The following is a 17,685-nucleotide window of genomic DNA, read 5'->3' as shown; positions in this document are numbered from 1 at the left end:
AAATCTATACTTGGAATCATACAGCATGTAAAATTTTCAGACTAGCTTCTTTTACTTACCAATATATATTTAAGTCTCCTCCATGTTTTTCTGTGACTTGATAATTTTTTTATTGCTGAATAATATTTTATTGTATGGATATATGAAGGACATCTTAGTTGCTCCCCGTTTTGGGTAATTATGAATAAAGCAGCTGTAAACATTTGCGTGAAGGTTCTTCATGTTTTTGTTGTCAATCCTCACCTGAGGATATTTTTTCCATTGATTTTTTTCTTTAGAGAGAGACGAAGGAAAGTAGGTGGGAGGGAGGGGGAGAGGGGGAAGGAAAGGAGAGAAACATCGATGTAAGAGAAGTACATCAATTGGTTGCCTCTCGTATGTGCCACGCACCCACACCGGGGTTGGGAATAACCTACAACCCAGTTACATGACCTTAACCAGGAACAGAACCCAAGACCCTTAAGTGTGCAGGCTGATGCTCTACCAGAGAGCCACGCTGGCCAGGGTTGTGTGTAGGTTTTTGTGTGGACGTAAGTTTTCAACTTTGCCATGTAAATACCTAAGAACATGGATTTATGGTAAGATTATGTGCAGTTTTGTTAGAAAATGGCAAACTGTCTCCCAAATTGGTTTACCATTTTGCAATGAATGTGCTCCTCATCCTCACTAGCTTTGTTATTTTCAGTTTTAGGATTTTAGCCATTTTAATAAGTATATAGTGGTATTTCATTGTCCTTTTAATTTTAAATCCCCTGATAGCATCAAATTCTAAGCATCTTTTCATGTGCTTATTTGTCATTGGTGTATCTTCTTTGGTGAGTTGTTCAGATTTTTTTTTTTTTTAACATACTTTTATTGATTTCAGAGAAGAAGGGAGACAGAGATAGAAACATTAACAATGACAGAGAATCATTGATCGGCTGCCTCCTGCCCCTTACTGGGGATTGAGCCCACAATTCAGGCGAGTGTCCTGATTGGGAATCGAACCAGCAATCTTTCAGGTCATGGGCCAACACTCAACCACTGAGCCACACCTGCCAGCCAATAGATACTTTTAAGAATTTTTGTTAGTAGGATGTTGTAATGGTAAAAAACTGGAAACAACTTGAGTGTTCTCCAACAATAGAATGGATAAACAAACTGGTGCCCAGCCAGTGTAGCATAGTGGTTGAGCATCAGTCCATGAAACTAGAGGCTGCCAGTTCAGTTTCCGGTCAGGAAACACTCCCAGGTTGCAGGCTCAATCCCCAGTTGGGGGAGTGAAGGAGGCAGCCGACTGGTGTTTCTCTCTTACGGTTATTTTTCTCTCCCTTTCTCCTTCTAGCTCTAAAATCAATAAAAAAATATTTTTTGAAAAGTTCAACACATGTGATACACATGTGTACAAGTTACTCTAGAGTTTATACTAGCAGTCAAATTCCTGGGTCATAGGGTAGTAAATCTTCCATTTGTAATGACAAATTAGTATTCAAGTGAATGTACTAATTTACCTTCTCAGTGGTAGTATATGAAAGTGTCAGGCACTTAACACACTTGATAAATGTTACTTTTTTTCCCACAGGGTAAAATTTTTATATTTAGAATTTGCCAGCTGGACTATTTAGATGATTCCAATTTTGTTGACAACATCTTCCCTGTGAGCCTGGCATAGTAACAGGCACTGCTAACCAATCAGGTTGGCACTTAAGATGGCGCCAACTGCATCCTGGGACTAATAGTTTTACACCCCCCTCTCTTGCCCATTCCTAATTGTCCCGGAAACTATATGTCCAGGGAATTGCCACAAACCAGCTTAATAGAGATGAGCTGACAAAGAACTACAAAGTCAGAAGGGACAAAATCCTGGGACTTCTGGATCCCTTGAAAAGCACGGGCATTCACTTCTACTAAGACCTAGCCCTCAGCCCAGACTCTCTTAACTGGTCCTTCAACAGGGGCAGGGTCCCCTTCTTCAGGGTCTCAGCCATAAGCTGCTCCTCCTCAGACAGCTCTGAGCGTAAAAAGTGGGAGGGGCACGTAGTGGGACAGGGCTTCCGTGTCTGGTCAGACCAAGACAAGCATGAGAAGAGGTTCCAGAGAGCTCCTGGGAGTGAAAGATGGGAGTATTTCCAACGGGCTCCTGCTGTGGCTCCGTAGCCTACAGGTGGTCAGAGACCGTGCCACACGGGGAGAGGAGGCATCCCTCAGCCCCTGGTCTGGGGAAGATGGCTGGTTTCTGAAATGCGATGGCTTATTCCTCACAAAAGGTAAAGGCAATGTGTACCACCTTCCTCCCAAGATGTGGTTCCCCACAGATCATTCTGCATGTCCTCCACATCAGTACCCACCCAGACTCCTCCTCACCCTTCAAGGCTTCCAGGAACTCCAGAATGGCTTCTACGCATGCCTCAACCAAGATGCCAGCAGCATTAAAAAGGCTACTCAGGAGAGGACCTGCTGGGCCCTCCATCTGCAGCTCACCGGAGGGCAGGACTTGAGACACCTGTAGCCAGGAGGTGGGGAGGTGAGCACTAGTCCCACTAGAACAGGTTGCCTGCAGTATGTCTGCTGCCCTGCACTTCACCTTGTCCCTCTCTCTGCCCAAGTTCTTTCTAGAGCCTCTTACTTTTTCATCTAGATCCTTCAACTCCTTGTCTGTGGTGGGGCACTTAGTGAGATAGCTTAGCACATCTTGATCCTCTTCAGTCAGATCCTGGAGACCTCTCGCTGTGTCCTGCATCTTCTCCTTCATGTTTCTTAAATCCTCCAAGTTCAAAGACTTTACTATTGAGGCAGCAGCTAAGAACCCATCCTACCCAACCCAACAAGCTCCATTACCAAGACCCTATTCCTCATCTGTTTCTTCTGGAGAACACTTCTGTTCCCTCCCTCTAATCTTTTCCTAGTAAAATGAAGCATCTTTCTTCCCAAACACCCGCCATAATTGCTGCCCGCTGACTCCACTTCCATCTCCCTCGCTCACCCCCAGTCTAGTACCAACCCCAAATTCTCCTCCACCTCCAGGAAATCCAAGCTTATTGAGTCCTTACCTTTCAAAGTGCAGTCTTTCGATCACACTAAGAGTAGTGAGGATCTAGAGGAAGTTGGAGCAGTGCTTCTTAGCCTTGACTGTACATGAGGATCACCTGGGAAGTGATTTTAAAAATCCTGATGCCCAGGCCATACCACCAGATCAATGAAATCAGAATTTCCGAAGGTGGCACTCGGACATACTTTCAAAGTTCCCCTAGGTCCGTACTCCCTTAGCGAGTGCTAGCGATAAACCCAGAGGCTGAAATAAGCACAAAATACAGATTTGGGCAACTCAGTATAAGAAAACAGAGCAGCCCCTTGAAACCAGTACATTTTGGTTCAAGCCAGAGAAATCAGTCACGCTGGAGGACAGCAGGGGTGTGAGCGAATTGGGGGCATCAGAAGAAGATTTCCTGATCCTGGGAGAATGAGACAGCTCCCTGAAGAAGAAGAAGAGCGGCCTGCCTGAGGAAAGGAGTGGGTGGCAGGAGTACTGGGGTAGGGAGTGAGGCTGCCCTCCACACAGATGCCCTGGACACACAATATGGGCTGCTCCTTTTTATTCTCCCCACTGCTGCCTCCCTCCAGCCTCACCTGTCCCGGAGCGAATCCAGATATCGCTGGGATACCCTGGACCTCAACATCGTGATGTCATGCTTGTGGGACTCCTGAAAGGCGCCTCCGATTGTAATTCCCCTGGGCAATTTCCCTGTCCACTCCCCGCGTTGAGCCTACCACATCCACAGCTTGGAACTCAGCCTGTGAACCTGGAAAGAGAGGGATAGAGGTCACACCGATCTCTGAATTTCCAGAGAAAAACGCATTTGGAACTGGTGAGGCATGACAGAAGTGGAAATAGTGCCGGGGATCAGTCCTGTGTGTGCGACACCAACGTCTCAGGACCAGTTTGTTTCTTGAGCAATGTAACCGTTTGCATATACTTTATCAGAGAGAAAAGCAAAAGCAAGCCTTATGCACACAAAGAGTACAGCATAGGAAGGGGGATAAAAGACTAATTTTATAGGGAGACATGAAAAACATGACCTCAGCCAAGAGACCAGGGTAAACATCAGTAGTGAAAGTCATGCTGAAAGTCCATTCCTTTGATATAATGTAATGAGAATAGCTCTACCTCTATGGTCTTCCTTCCCAAAACCCATTATTATCTCAGTCTAATCATGAGAAAAAGGCACCAAATTCCAATAGAGAGGCATCCTACAATATGCCTGACAAATACCCCTTAAAACTATCAAGATCACAAAAAACAAGGAAAGTCTGAGACATTGTCACAGCCAAAAGGAGCGTAAGGAGATATGACAACTAAAGGTAATGTGGGCCCTAGCCGGTTTGGCTCAGTGGATAGAGCGTCAGCCTGCAAAATGAAGCGCCCCAGGTTCGATTTCCGCACATGCCTGAGTTGCAGGCTTGATCCCCAGTAGGGGGTGTGCAGGAGGCAGCCGATCAATTCTCTCTCATCATTGATGTTTCTATCTCTCTTTCCTTCTCCCTTCCTCTCTGAAATCAATAAAGAAATATATTTAAAAAAAAAAAAAAAAAAAGTAATGTGTTATCTTAAATGGGGTCCTGGAACAGGAAAGGTATATTAGATAAATTAAGAGAATCTCAATGAAGTGTGGACTTTAGGTAGTAAAAACAAACAAACCCTAAGCACGCTTTAACAACACTGTGGGCACCATGTAGTTAAAAAAAATAAAATAACCACTTGAAAAGGGAGCAGGCCAAGTTGCTAAAAATCAATTCAAATTACCAATTCACTTCATTCTTATGGACTTTTTAAAAAAGTTTAGTTTCACCTCTGCCTCTGAATGTTTTATGCAAACAGATAGACTTTCCCTTTAAGGAAGTTAAACTGACTTAGTCAAATTTTTATGATCGTGGCAAAACATCCCGGTTGCTTTAGTAAACTCCAATATGAAAACAGCCGCCACATCCGAGTAATCTGGACACTGATCTTGGTCACGTGACAGCAGTGCTTGGCATGGCAGGTGCTCTGAAACTGCACAGAGGGACTGTCAGAATTCTCTTCCTTCTCAGGATGACACCCAATGGGCGACAGCCAAGGCGTCTGAGCTGTAAAACTCCTCTCCATGATGTGTGAGACACTGGTCCATCTTCAAGTGAGGGTTCCACAACACTTACCCTGGGGCTCCTCAAATCCGGAAAACCCCAAGGAGAGCTAAGTGTGGAGGCAGGGGGTGGAGCATACTCCTCTATGAGTCCCCTCAAGCCCTTGGTGAGTTCTGCTCACCAGCCACTTAGTCATGATCTCCGGGGAACACCAAGGGGTAATCATAATAACCGCCAGAGAATGACTTGGTGAACTTTGAGTGTTCCTCTGTGCAGGCCCTGTGATAAATGATTTACGTAATTTTTCTCATTTGATTCTTGCAACAGTCTTGCTCAAGTTGACAGATGAGAAAACAAACTTGTTCAGAGGTCACCCCGCTGGTAAGTGGCGGAGCCAGGCTTAGAGACCAGATGCCCCCAGCTCTGAAGCCTGCGTGTTTCCTTAACCACTAAGCAAATGACCTCCATTTATGTACCCACTAAAGTGATAAACATATAAACACATATGAAGACATCAGCTAATTTTAAAACAAATTATTTACAAAGGGAAAATTGGGAAAGAAAGACTATGAATAGTTTCCAAGAAAAATAAATTTCCTCCCAACCGGTGTGGCTCAGTGGTTCAGCAACAATCTATGCACCAGGTGGTCAGGGTTCAATTCCCAGTCAGGGCACATACCTGGATTGTGGGTTTGATCTCCAATGTGGAGTATACAGGAGGCAGCCAATGATTCTCTTTCATCATTGATGTCTCTCTCTCTCTCTCTCTCTCTCTCTCTCTCTCTCTCTCGCTCTCGCTCTCGCTCTCTCTCTCTTTTTCTCTTTCCCTTCCTCTCTGAAATCAATAAAAATACATTTTTTAAAAGAAAAATAAATTTCCACTTCCTCATTCCCATCTGCCGTGCCACTCTTCTGTGCATTTCTTAAATGAGGTGTGTAGATGTGTTCATACAAATTCTACAGTGCCTTTGTTGACTGGTTGACTTGGTTGCTGGCAATGGGGAGTTGAGGGTGGGGGGCAGTAGGAGGGGGCCAAATTTCCTGGCTGGCCATCTCTCCTGGACCTCATACTGACCTGGAAACCAGAATCCAGACATTCACACTGCCCTTCACCCTCTCACCCTCCAGTATGTCCTCCAGGGTGAGGTCTGTTCTGTAGAAATGGCGTGTATTCGTCCCCATCACCAGACAGAAACAATGAAACTTGTCAGCATCAAGGACGCTTCTGACTTCAATCATATCGCCTGCAGCGTCCAACTCCTGGACTCTTGTGATTGTCTTAAATACGCTGGGCATTGTGCCTGGACCTACTGGGAAAAGGAAGCCAATTTCAGTTTGGGAGATATTCGTTCAGGTTTTTTAATCTACCTCAGGCAGGTTGGGGTCAAGGAAGATCCAAAGATTCTAGGCCAACCAGGACTTGGGATTATTTGCCCTCCCTGTTTCTGCCCCTCATGGAATCTTTCTGGAGGAAGTGATTGACCCCAAATGGAAAGTCAGACCTGTTTTCTGTGTCTCCCACAGCATAGCTGTCCCCTTGCCCAGAGGGACCTTGAGGGATGGGAAGGCAGGCCCTCCATCCCTTAGACCACATGTGTCAAACACAAGGCCCGCGGGCCAAATCCGTCCCGCCAGGCCTTGCAATGTGGCCCGCACCACGCTGTCATCACTGCACTCCGCTGTGTTTCCATCACAATGACAGTTTATGACTGTTCAGTAAACCATTCAGCCCGCGATTTAGGCTGGATTTTAGATTTTGGCCCCTTCTCTGATTGAGTTCGACACCCCTACCTTAGACTCTCACCAGTGCAGATAAGCAGAGGACCCAGGAAGGGATGAGGGGCAACTGATTACTTCTTCCTTTCGTTCTGACTCCTGGGCCTCGCTCCCTTGCTATGTTCATTTCCCAACAAGTCGGCCTCAGAAGGAAACAAAAGAGAGGACTGAGTACAAGAGTGGCTTGGAGCTGGGCACCCTGGCCAGCGCACCGCCGGGTCCTCTCTCCTCAGTTTCACCTTCTGAAGGGTCCCCTTACACTGGGTAACCTAAAATGAATTCCAAAATGCCACCTGGGGCATCTCCCCCCACCCACTCTCCCTTTCACCCTCTCCCGGTCTATCTCCCCTGCTCTGTGGGACCCTCCCCAGGCTCACCACCCATCCGGTCTGACACAGCTGCTCCCTCCCGTTTCTACTCAGCAGCAGCTTTGTCCCCACATTAGGGCTCTCTTGTCTCTAAATCCTTCTTACTCCCTCCCCTTCCATCAACCACTCAACAACTCCTTTAAGATCTCTTTCCCTTTCCTCAGGCTCCTTGGCTTCCCTCCTGGGGCCAGGGCTCCACTTCTCCATCCTTCCTCTGACCACCTTCCCTTAGGTCCCTCTGACTGGCCAGGCACCTGCTCACCAATGCTTTCTCTCCTGTCCCTGTCCCCATCGTGGTGTCCAGCTCTCGCCTCGCTCCCAACCTAGGAATTCTTTGGGGTGTCTGGAAAGGCAGTCAGTGTGCTCAGGGCCCACAGGCCCATGGCAGGAGCCACCCGCCTCTCCTCTGCCCTCAACTGCTCACCGGAAATGGAGGTTGTGAGAATACCCTTTGTGAGATCTCTGCGCAACTCCTGCCTGCGGTGTCAGAGGAAGCTGTCACAAGGGGATTGAAAGGAGCTGGGAAGCTGGGTAGAGTTAGGTGCCCCACCTATCAGACCTTTAGATATGCCGCCTTATGGCAGAGCTGGAGGCCAAAGGTAAGAGGGAGCAGGTGGCATGTGTATAGCTTTGTCTCTAACTGATATATATTCTAGTTGATTAGGTGAGTTTGGGCCAGGGAATGGTGCAGAACAAGGCACGCTAGGCCATGCAATTCAGTGAGTTTGGAATAAACAAAATATGGGTGGTACGAACCAAGGGCCAGTAGGCAATGGCTACGGCTTGTTAAAAATCACGAGAGTGATCTAACCAGAACCAGCTACCTGGATGCCATGCAATGGTAGGTTACACTGAAAACTCAAAGAGCAAAAAGTAACTAACACCTGTAGAGACAGGCAGGGTCAAAAAGAAGGACTCAGCCATAGCTGAGTGGATAGAGCATCGGCCCTCGGACTGAAGGGTCTCAGGTTCGATTCTAGTCAAGAGCACGTACCTCGGTTGCAGGCTCCATCTCCAGCCTAGGTTGGGGTATGCGCGGGAGGCAGGCAATGGAAGTATCTCTGCCACATCGATGTTTCTCTCTGCCTCTCCTCCTCTCTTCCACTCTCTCTAAAAATCAATGGGAAAATATGCTCAGGCGAGGATTAACAAAAAACAAAACAAAAAGGAGGACTCGGCCTCGCTGCCCCCTCACAAGCTCCCAGGTGGCCCTGGGCAAATGCCACCTGTCTTCACCCGCCTCCTTTCCCGGGAGGGGCCCTGGCTCCACTCCTTGGTCAGGGGCACTCACCAGCGTGAGCCTGCCTTCTGCTGGCCCCTGCCTCCCTCAGCTCCCAAAGAACATTTCAGGAGAGGGTGATGGTAGTAATTAATAATAATACCAATATGCCTACCACGTACTTAGTGTTTACTGCATGCCAGGCATTGTAACAATAGCATTAAGAGGTATTATCTTTTTTACTTTATTTTAGAGATGTTTTCACATTTAAGTTCACAGCAGCACTATTTTTGTTGTTGATGTCAATCCTCACCCGAGGATATTTTTCCATTGATTTTTAGAGAGAGTGGAAAAGAGAGGGGAAGACAGAGAAACACGATGTGAGAGAAACACATTGATTGGTTGCTTCCTGCATGTACCCCAACCAAGACCCAGGCTGGGGAGGCGATGGCAACCAAGATACGTGCCTTTAACCAAAATCGAACCCAGGACCCTTTGGCCCACAGGCCAGTGCTCTACCCACTGAGCCAAACCGGCTAGTGCAAGAAGTACTATCTTTATACAGCAGAGGGAGAATCTGAAGCTCAGAGAAGTAACTTGACAAGGCCACAAAGCCAGCAAGCAGCAGAGCTGGGATTTGAAGCAAATGATTGCTGCTTGTCCCAAGCCCTCACCTGGCTGCACTCTGCGGGTCCACGGAAGCTCCCGGGGCACTCCGCCTGCAGGACTGAGCCCGGTGGCTGCATTCTCCTCCCAGTGCTGTGTGAGCGCAGCAGGGGTGGCGGGAGGTGGATTTCAGCGAAGATCCCGTACTCTCCCCGACAACGCTCCGAGGACTGAGATGCTGGACCAGGGCCAGCGAGGAGCCCAGGCTGCAGGGCCGCTCCTCCCTTCCACCCAGGACTTTGTACCCGTCCTGGGAACAGCAGACGGTTACTGCTCAGAATACACTGAATGCTAGGAACCTTGGAGATAAGAATTCAAAGAGGTAAGTTCCCTTGCTAAAGGACTCCCTCTCTGGCCATGTGAGCCGAACGAAATCCTGCCCCTCCCACTCATGCTTACAGGTGTGGGGAGGGAGAAGCATGAAGATCCTCTGAGACACAAAGGCCAGGAGGAGGGGGAGCCCCCCAGAGAGGGAGGAGTCAGAACGGGGAAGGCGTTCAGAGGAAAAGATGGGGCACACCTCGGACTCTGGCTTCATTCCTAAAGCCATTGTTGCTGGACTGACCTCCTCCCTGGCCATGGCGTACCCCGTCTCTCTGCCAGCCCAGCCTGTGGGGTCTGGAAGTTCCTTCGCGAGGTTCCAACAGCCAGTCACAGACAGAGTTCTCTCAACCTGCGGCTGCTTTGTCCCCTCACAGCTCCCGGCTCTGCTGGGGACCGACCGCAGGGAGAGCAGCAGTCCCAGGGCCCCTTCCCCACCCAGGCGGATGGCCCACCCCAGGCTCCCACTGCCCTCAGCAGGGGCTGTGGCCCCCTCCCCCGCCCCGCCCCAGGGCTCTCTAGGAAGCAGAGGCCAGACTCAGGAACACGTAGTCCTTTATTTGCATTTCTCAGAATACTGTACAAAGGGAGTAAAAATCCTATTCACACTTTGCTTAGAAAGATTTTGAGGTGAAAGTTCCCTATGATACATGGGGTGGGGGCTGGGGGCCCAAGAGGCAGAAAACAGCCAATGACCTGCCCTCGTTCCTCAGGGCCCTGGGAGGGGGAACCCAGACCTTTTCAAAGCAACACAGACCCCAGTGAGACTGGGGAAGGAGAAGGCAGCTCCTGCCCACCTCTCTGCCCTCGGAGTGAGGAGACAGCGCTTGCCCCTCCTCACTCCTTCCCTGCACCAGCAGGGCCCAGGCAGGACTCTGAGCCCACTGACCCGCCTGGGGTGGCCTCAATAGCCCCACATGTCACACGAGAGGCCCTGCCCAGTGCCCGCCTACACAGAGAGGCTGTGAGGTGAAGGGCCGCACCGTTCGTCATTTCTGTCCGTGTCCCCGCCCCTTCACAATATTGCGCCAGCAGTGTCCACCTGGGCCTGTGCTTTAACGATGTAATAGCCTCTTACACCATCTCCACCCCATCACACCGGCCCCGGAGCTCCAAACCCACCGCAGCCTCCCTTCGTCTCTCCACCCTCACGCCATGGGGACACTAACTCTCCGAGCGTGCAGGGGCCCCTCTGACCACTTTCCAAAGAATGACGTCTAGCTTCTGTTCCCCCCTTCCCTCCCTCCCACCAATCTCTGCTGCTATGTGACCCCCTTTGTCTGAATCTCAACTCACCAGGCCGTCCATGCCCAGCCCCTCCATCCCTCTCCTTACCTCCCCACTCCCACCCTCTCCCCGGGGGGGCTGTAGGGGAGTTGACAGAAGCATGAGGCTTCGATTAGACGTTCTCACCAGAGGGATGAGGCGCCATCGCCCACTGGCTTTCATAAATACAAGCACACACTGCGAGTCATCCTAACGACGTGAGAACTAAAGTGGAACAATCTAGAGGCTGTACCGTACCCTCACGGGGGTTAAAGTGCTTCAGCGGTCTGAGAATGAGCAAGTGAGCAGGGGGTTTCCCTGGCCTCTTGTCCCAGGCTCACAGGTCTGTGTTCAGCCTGGAGCCCAGCTCATGCCATGACCACCCCCTCAGAGTCTCTATCCAAAAGGCAAAAGAAAAAGATTCTCAAAAAATCAGACGGTCAGAGTCCGGGGGATGAGGGGTGGGGGGGAGGTCCCACCCCAACCCGGCTACAAGCTACTTCAAGTCGGCTACCGGGGGAAGTGAGGGGGAACGGCCCGGAGGCTCAGCCCCCAGCTCTGGCAGTCTCCGGAGACTCCTGTCTTCAGCAACACAGCACAGCTTCCACCGCTCTCCCGCCATCTGGTCAGGGAAAGAGGCTCTCTCCTCAGTACTTATTGATTCCAAAAATCCGGACTCCGTGGAGCTGGGGCAGCTTGGGGATGAGCACGCTCATCAAAGACACAGTGTTGACGACGAAATGGATCTGGTCGTACTTGGTGTAGAAGCTGGTGAGAAAGTAACTGCGGGAAAAGTTAAGGAGAGGTGTGAGCCTTTGTTTGAAGGACCCTTCCTCCCTCACTCCCTGGTGGGGAGAGGCAAATTCCTGACAGCTGAGAAGTTACGGGGAAGGCCCCCAGGACAGAAGATGGCAAGGTCTCCCCAAATAAAGATACCCCTCCCAACTCAGTTCCCTTGCTGTCCCCCAGGCCTGTGGGCCTACCTCACTGGCAGGAAGGAAACCCCACATGAAAAATGGGTCAGGGAGCCGAAACCGGTTTGGCTCAACGGATAGAGCGTCGGCCTGTGGACTCAACGGTCCCGGGTTCGATTCCGGTCAAGGGCATGTACCTGGGTTGCGGGCACATCCCCGGTAGGGGGTGTGCAGGAGGCAGCTGATCAATGTTACTCTCTCATGGATATTTCTAACTTTCTATTCCTTTCCCTTCCTCTCTGTAAGAAAAATCAATAAAATGTATTTTTTTAAAAAGAAAAAAAAAAAGGGTCAGGGAGGCACAAGGCCTGAGCCCAGCACATGGCCAGGGATGCTCCGACTTCCTTTCTCCATTCCCCCACTAAGAGTCAAACTCGGGGGCTTCAGACCTGGTGGGGCCCCAGAGTCCCCCGGGGCCTTGGCCCGCCTACCAGCACCCTCCGCTGTCCAGGACACTCACAGCACAATGGGGGTGATGGTCAGGAACTTCCGCGACGCTGTGAATTGAACCCCGTAGTCCATCTGCTCCCAGTGGGTCAGCAGCCTTGCCTTGCCCTGGTCCGGGGTCTCGAAGGGTGTCCCCTTCACCGTGTGCAGGAAGATGTACATGCCCTGGAGGGAGAGGCTTGCATCAGAGGACACAAAAGGCACAGGCCCTCCGGCTCAGCTCCTCCACCGGCACAGAAGTGGGCTCCGGTGGCCTGCGCCTCCCTCTGTGCGGGGCATGGGGCTGGAAGTCAGGGTGAAGCAGCCGGACCCGGAGCCTGGCAGGAGAATAGGGTGAGAGGGCAGGCCTGTGCCAGCTGGGAGGGGACAAGCTGATGGGAAGGAACTGGGCCCCTGCCTCGCCACAAAGAGTGAAAGGTAGCCCTAACCGGTGTGGCTCAGTGGATAGAGCATCGGCCTGCAGACTCAACGGTCCCAGGTTCGATTCCGGTCCAGGGCATGTGCCTTGGTTGCAGGCGCATCCCCAGTGGGGGGTGTGCAGGAGGCAGCTGGTCGATGATTCTCTCTCATCGATGTTTCTAACTCTCTATCCCTCTCCCTTCCTCTCTGTAAAAAAATCAATAAAATATATATATTTTTAAAAAGAGTGAAAGGTAGCAGGCAGGTGGTGAGAGAGCAAAGAGAGGCAAGAGATGTGAGACCGTCAATTGGGAAAGGGGCATTTCTGCTCCAGACTGGCACCTGGGTCCCGGGGGCCCTTTGGGACTCATAGTTCAGCTCTCGATGGTCCACAAACTACCCCATCCTGGAGATGGGACAAATCTACAGATTTTAGTCCTCTTACTGGAGTGCACAGGAAGGGAACTCAGGAGGGGGAGTGGGTCAGAGATGAGAGCTTGGTCTGGACGGCGGTGACAGAGGTTATCAGATGTCACCCTGCCTTCGGGGCCCCCTTGTGCTCCTCAGTCCCGCCAAGGGCAGCTCCCACGGCCGGCGGGCGGCAGGCAGGCCCTCACCATGTTGTGGATGAGGTTGGTGAGGGTCCAGACGACAGGGACGCTCACGAAGGGGATGCTGAGCAGCACGACGTGGAGGAGCCCGATGGCCAGCACGTAGGAGAGCCAGATGCCGCGGCTGTTCATCACCCGGGTGTTGGGGTTCACCTCGCTGTGCGCCGTGCCCACGTTCATCCTGCTGCACCTCCTGCCGCTGCTCTGCAAGCCGCAGCACAGGTGAGACAGGTCACCCCGCTTCCTCTGCCCCTCCCCCCCCTCCAAACCCTGCTCTCCCCAAGAGCTCCAGGCAGTTCTACCGTTTTGGTTCATAAACAAGGAAGCCAGAGAAAGTCTTAACTTACACATTTCCCAAGTGCTGGGATGGGATAAGTACCATCCATCACCCACAGACCGCCTGGTGGACAGGTCAGGAAGCATCCAGCCCCAGAGCAAAGAAACCACTGCCCCTGTCTCATCCTCTCATCCTCCGGAGCGTTCTCACCAGAGCCCTCTTCCCACAAAGCCTGTACCCTAAGAATCACTCAGCACAAATCCTGCTGGGCTCTCATGAGGGCTGATATGGACATCTAACCCTTTCCCACTTCCCTCATCAGATGGGATAAAAAGAGGCAAGGAGATCATTGGATGAAATATTTGGGAGGAGGGGGTCATTGCTTCTACCCAGCTCCCCTAATTCTCCAATACTGGGTCTACAATCCAGACCCAGGGGGACTAACAGGATAAAAAGGGGGCGGGAGAGTGCCAAACCGGTTTGGCTCAGTGGACAGAGCGTTGGCCTGCGGACTCAAGGGTCCCGGGTTCGATTCCGGTCAGGGGCATGTGCCTGGGTTGTGGGCACACCCTCCATAGGGGGTGTGCAGGAGGCAGCTGATTGATGTTTCTCTCCCATCAATGTTTCTATCTCTCTATCCTTCTCCCTTCCTCTCTGTAAAAAAATCAATAAAATATATTTAAAAAAAAAAAAAAAAAAAAAGAGGTGAGAGAGAAAAAAAGGGAAAATGACAGACTGGGATCAACCTTTGCCCAGACCTGGAAGCCTCCTTCTTGGTGACACAGAACAGCCCAATCAGATGTTTTATCCATTTGGCAGCAGCTCAGGCTAACCCTCGTGATACCACCCCCTCTGCTGCCAAACCAACACGGCCTTTTCCCCACCAGAGAGGCGAGGACAGAGAACACAGCCAACAGCCACAGCTCCCGCAGCAGCTGGAATCCACATCAACATCCCCTCTCAATGTCACCAAACCTACCTGCGGCCTCTCTCCTGCTCCTTCCCTTACCCACCCACCCTCACTTCCGCTTCCGTTCCCACCACCTATTTCCAGGTGTTAGGAGCACGTGCCTTCCCTGGCCCAGCCCTGATGGCAGAAGCATGCAGCACCAGGAACCAGGAGGACTGCCCTTGGTGCCCAGGTGACCAAGAAGCTCAGCTGCCTTCCTGGATGAAGGGAAGGAGCAGTCCCTGTCCAGAGCTCCGCTGTCCCCAGATCCCTGAGGGCCCTGTGACCAGCAGGAGGTGGAACAGATGGTGCCTTTGTACTGGCTCACCTCCGGAGCTGAGGGAGGGTCCCGCCTGATAGAGACCTAAGGTCATCACCATGGTTACAGCCCCATCTTTCCTGGGGACACAGAACGGGGTCCCAGGTGGGGGTGTCCTGGAAGTGCCCAGAAGGCCACACCCTAACCCTGCTCCAACGAACCCCTTCAAACTCAGTTGCAATCAATCTCTGACTGGATCATGGCCAAGCCTGCATTGGCACCAGAATTCTCGAGGATTGGTTCCTCAGGTCCAGGATAATGGGAACAAGTTTCCCCTTCTCAGACAACTCGAAGCTTAGAGACCTCAGGGGAAATGGGACACACAACCCACCTCTCCGATGTGCAAACATACGTGAGATGACCCAGGGTGCATCCTAGAGCAGCGTTTTTCAACCGCTGTTCCGCGGCACACTGAGATGTTGCCTGGTGTGCCATAGGTGCAGACAAGACAAGAATTTTATAATTTTTCACTATTTTGTTTACTTAATATTTCATAATAAAGTAATTATAAAATACTTTCTTTGTGTTTATTTGATTCCTATTCAAGAGAATTACTTTATATATAGTCAATATAGGCACAGAGTTAAATTTTTTAACATTTTCTAATGGTGGTGTGCCTTGTGATTTTTTTCATGAAACAAGTGTGCCTTTGCCCAAAAAAGGTTGAAAAACACTGTCCTAGAGGAATCGACGCTCCTGGGGCCCATCACCTCAGCATTAGGCAGGCTAATTGGGCCCAGCGGAAGTCCAGGGAACTAGAAAACCTGGACTGGCTCAGTTGTTTACCTTCCCAGGGGCTTGGGGCTTCAGCTACCCTAACACAGCTCCTGGGAACCAACTATGCAAAAGCCTCCACCTGGGGGGGGGGGGGGGGGTGTTAGGTGGAGAGAGATTGGGGCTGGCTAGGAAGTGAAGGCTCTGAAGGACTTACTAAGGAAAGAGAAGCACTTCCCAAGTCCACCAGTTGCTGCTGCCCCTCCCCCCTACTCCCCTACCTGGACCTCCAAGGTGTAGAAGCAGAGACCCCTAGCCCTCTCTGGCATTTTGTCCAGGAGCGCCAGGAGTCTTACTGAATCCCAGCTCATTCTACATCCCTTTCTGGCTGGAACTGGGCATCCGATGAAGTCCGATGAGCTTAGGAGGGGCCTGCACTTAGGGCCTAACGGACACTCTGGAAAGCTTCTTCCTGAACCTGAACACCGTCTGCCCTGAGAACAGGAATCCCAGGAGATCCACAGCCTCCCAAAAAGACAGGCCCGATCAATAACCTGAGAAAACGATCGGCAGCCAGGAAGCACTCTTGTGGAGCCTTGTGTGCGGCTCGGGGTACATTCACTTCCCTTTGTACACTAACCAGTTGCCCCCAGCCCAGAAGGAGAGATGCCAGGGAGAAGAAGCTGGCAGAGGAGAAGCAAGTCCTCAGCAGCTGAGGCTGAAAAGTTCCCCGGCCACAGCTGGCAGGTGGCCGCCCGTGCCAGCCCCTGAAGTGGTTTCATAACCTGCCCCAAACCAGAGCCTCCAGCAACTCTGTTGTTAACTACTTTCTTGCTGGTAGCTCTTCGCCACTACTTCCCTCCCCTCCCCCCGACTCCACACACAAACACGCCTGCCCGGCGCGTCTGTCAAACACCTAAGCCAAGACCATAGCGTGTCCCAGGGCAGCTGCCAGGTGAGCAATGCCCATTCTCTCGCTCAAGTGGGGCAGCCCTTTAAGCGCAAACCTTTTCCCTTCGAGGTGAGGAGCACAAAACACCTAAGCCTGCAAATGGACCCCAAAGGGGAGTCGCTGGCAGCACGCCACAATGCCATTTTCTCTCTGCCCACCCCTCACCACCGTCGCTTACCTCTTAGCTCGGGCCCTGCCTCCCGGGCTCCGGAGGGCGGTGGGAAAGGAAAGGCGGCGAATCCTGGGGCGAACCCTCTACTCTCCCGGGGAGAAGGTGAAGCACAGAGGCGGGGTCCTCACTATTGTTTGGGTTTTCTGAGTGCGACCTCAAACCGAATGGGGGACCTCCCGCTCCGCTCCCCAGCCCGGGACCTCGCACTCGGAGCCTGGCCGGGTCCGGAGCCTCACCCCCACCTCCACGCGTCCACCCAGCCCTGGAAGCGGCCAAACCTTCATCCCCGAAGCCCAGCCAGCCGCCCCGGGCCCCTCACCGCGAGCCGGAGCTCCGGCGCTCCTCCCCACGCTCCACCCCCGGCCTCCGCCCCCACGGTCGCCTTTGGGTATCCCGCGGGCAGACGCACGCCCCCACCTCCGTGTGCGCCCGGCCGCGGCCCCCTCCAGCTCGGGGCGCCTCCCCTGCAGCTCGCCCCACCTCGAGCACCAGGAGCCTCCCAGTTCGGCCACCCGGGCCGCCTAATCGGACTCACCGTGCGGGGCCGGGGGTCTAGGGCCCTCGAGGGCCCGCGAGAGGTGCCGGGGGGCGGGGGCCGCTGCTTTAGGAACAACCCGCGGCGGTAGCCACCCCGCTGGCCCTCCGGCCGAATCAGCGCCCCGCGCCGGCCCTCGTGGCGTCACCGCCCAGCGCCGACCTGCCCGGTGCCTCCTGGGAGTTGTAGTTTCTTTCCCTGCCCTCGTACCGGCCCTCCCGACGCCACCTGGGACTTGTAGTCTCCTTCCCGGCGCCCACCTTCTCTTGGCGAGGCCCCTCGGACGATTCCCTAGAACGTAATGCAAAGATCAGATGGTATTGCTTTGGGGCAGAATAACTGCTTTTGCGTTCGTGCCCGCTTTAAGTGCAGTTTACACACATCCCCCATTTTGCAGATGAGGAAACTCGGAGTTTTAAGTGACTTGCTGGGCCCCAAGCCAGAACTTGATCTCAGGTCAGAGTTTTTCAATAACACCTCGCTGCCTCCACCCTGGCCCCAGAGTGGCTCCTCCAGAATCGGACTAGCCCAGCCCTTTGTCCCTTTCCGTCTTACTGGAAGCGGGCTTAGACGAGAGTTTGGAGAGCCGAGAGCGCGGCCTGTGGGCAGCATTTGTCCGG

General features: G+C 52.2%; 2 protein-coding genes across 5 annotated transcripts; both read right to left on the bottom strand.

Moving 5' to 3' along the window:
• Positions 1-1,557: 1,557 nt before the first annotated feature.
• GSDMB (gasdermin B) lies at positions 1,558-9,709 on the bottom strand. The gene is made up of 6 exons (XM_036461421.2): positions 9,695-9,709; positions 9,277-9,379; positions 3,748-3,779; positions 2,606-2,791; positions 2,344-2,482; positions 1,558-1,990 (listed from the first exon to the last, which is right to left on the bottom strand). Exons 1-6 carry the CDS (start codon positions 9,707-9,709, stop codon positions 1,887-1,889), a joined length of 579 nt encoding a protein of 192 aa, XP_036317314.2. The 3' UTR covers positions 1,558-1,886.
• A 279-nt stretch (positions 9,710-9,988) lies between these two features.
• Positions 9,989-17,224, bottom strand: ORMDL3 (ORMDL sphingolipid biosynthesis regulator 3). Of its 4 annotated transcripts, none has more exons than XM_036461423.2 (4): positions 17,066-17,224; positions 13,154-13,351; positions 12,151-12,302; positions 9,989-11,499 (listed from the first exon to the last, which is right to left on the bottom strand). In XM_036461423.2, exons 2-4 carry the CDS (start codon positions 13,325-13,327, stop codon positions 11,364-11,366), a joined length of 462 nt encoding a protein of 153 aa, XP_036317316.1. In that variant the 5' UTR covers positions 13,328-13,351; positions 17,066-17,224; the 3' UTR covers positions 9,989-11,363. The 4 variants fall into 4 exon arrangements, with proteins under 4 accessions (XP_036317316.1, XP_036317318.1, XP_036317319.1 ...); XM_036461425.2 differs by having other exon boundaries at positions 13,154-13,346; positions 17,066-17,220; XM_036461426.2 differs by lacking the exon at positions 17,066-17,224 and adding an exon at positions 16,537-16,862 and having other exon boundaries at positions 13,154-13,346.
• Positions 17,225-17,685: the final 461 nt, after the last annotated feature.

The sequence above is a fragment of the Pipistrellus kuhlii genome, unplaced genomic scaffold, assembly GCF_014108245.1.
Source record: "Pipistrellus kuhlii isolate mPipKuh1 unplaced genomic scaffold, mPipKuh1.p scaffold_m20_p_37, whole genome shotgun sequence".
Classification (NCBI taxonomy): Eukaryota; Metazoa; Chordata; class Mammalia; order Chiroptera; family Vespertilionidae; genus Pipistrellus; species Pipistrellus kuhlii.
Note: the sequence above shows the minus strand (reverse complement) of the source record. Positions and strands in the feature narration are given on the sequence as shown.

Excerpts from the sequence above, each read along its gene's own strand:
- GSDMB (XM_036461421.2), bottom strand. Across the intron at positions 2,483-2,605 it reads TGAAGGATCTAGATGAAAAA|GTGTCTCAAGTCCTGCCCTC; the intron begins GTAAGAGGCTCT and ends TCCTGGCTACAG. Across the intron at positions 1,991-2,343 it reads GTTCCTGGAAGCCTTGAAGG|AGCTGTCTGAGGAGGAGCAG; the intron begins GTGAGGAGGAGT and ends TTTTACGCTCAG.
- ORMDL3 (XM_036461423.2), bottom strand. The coding sequence starts at position 13,327 with ATGAACGTGGGCACGGCGCACAGCGAGGTGAACCCCAACACCCGGGTG. Across the intron at positions 12,303-13,153 it reads CCAACCTCATCCACAACATG|GGCATGTACATCTTCCTGCA; the intron begins GTGAGGGCCTGC and ends CTCTCCCTCCAG. Across the intron at positions 11,500-12,150 it reads ACCATCACCCCCATTGTGCT|TTACTTTCTCACCAGCTTCT; the intron begins GTGAGTGTCCTG and ends CTTTTCCCGCAG.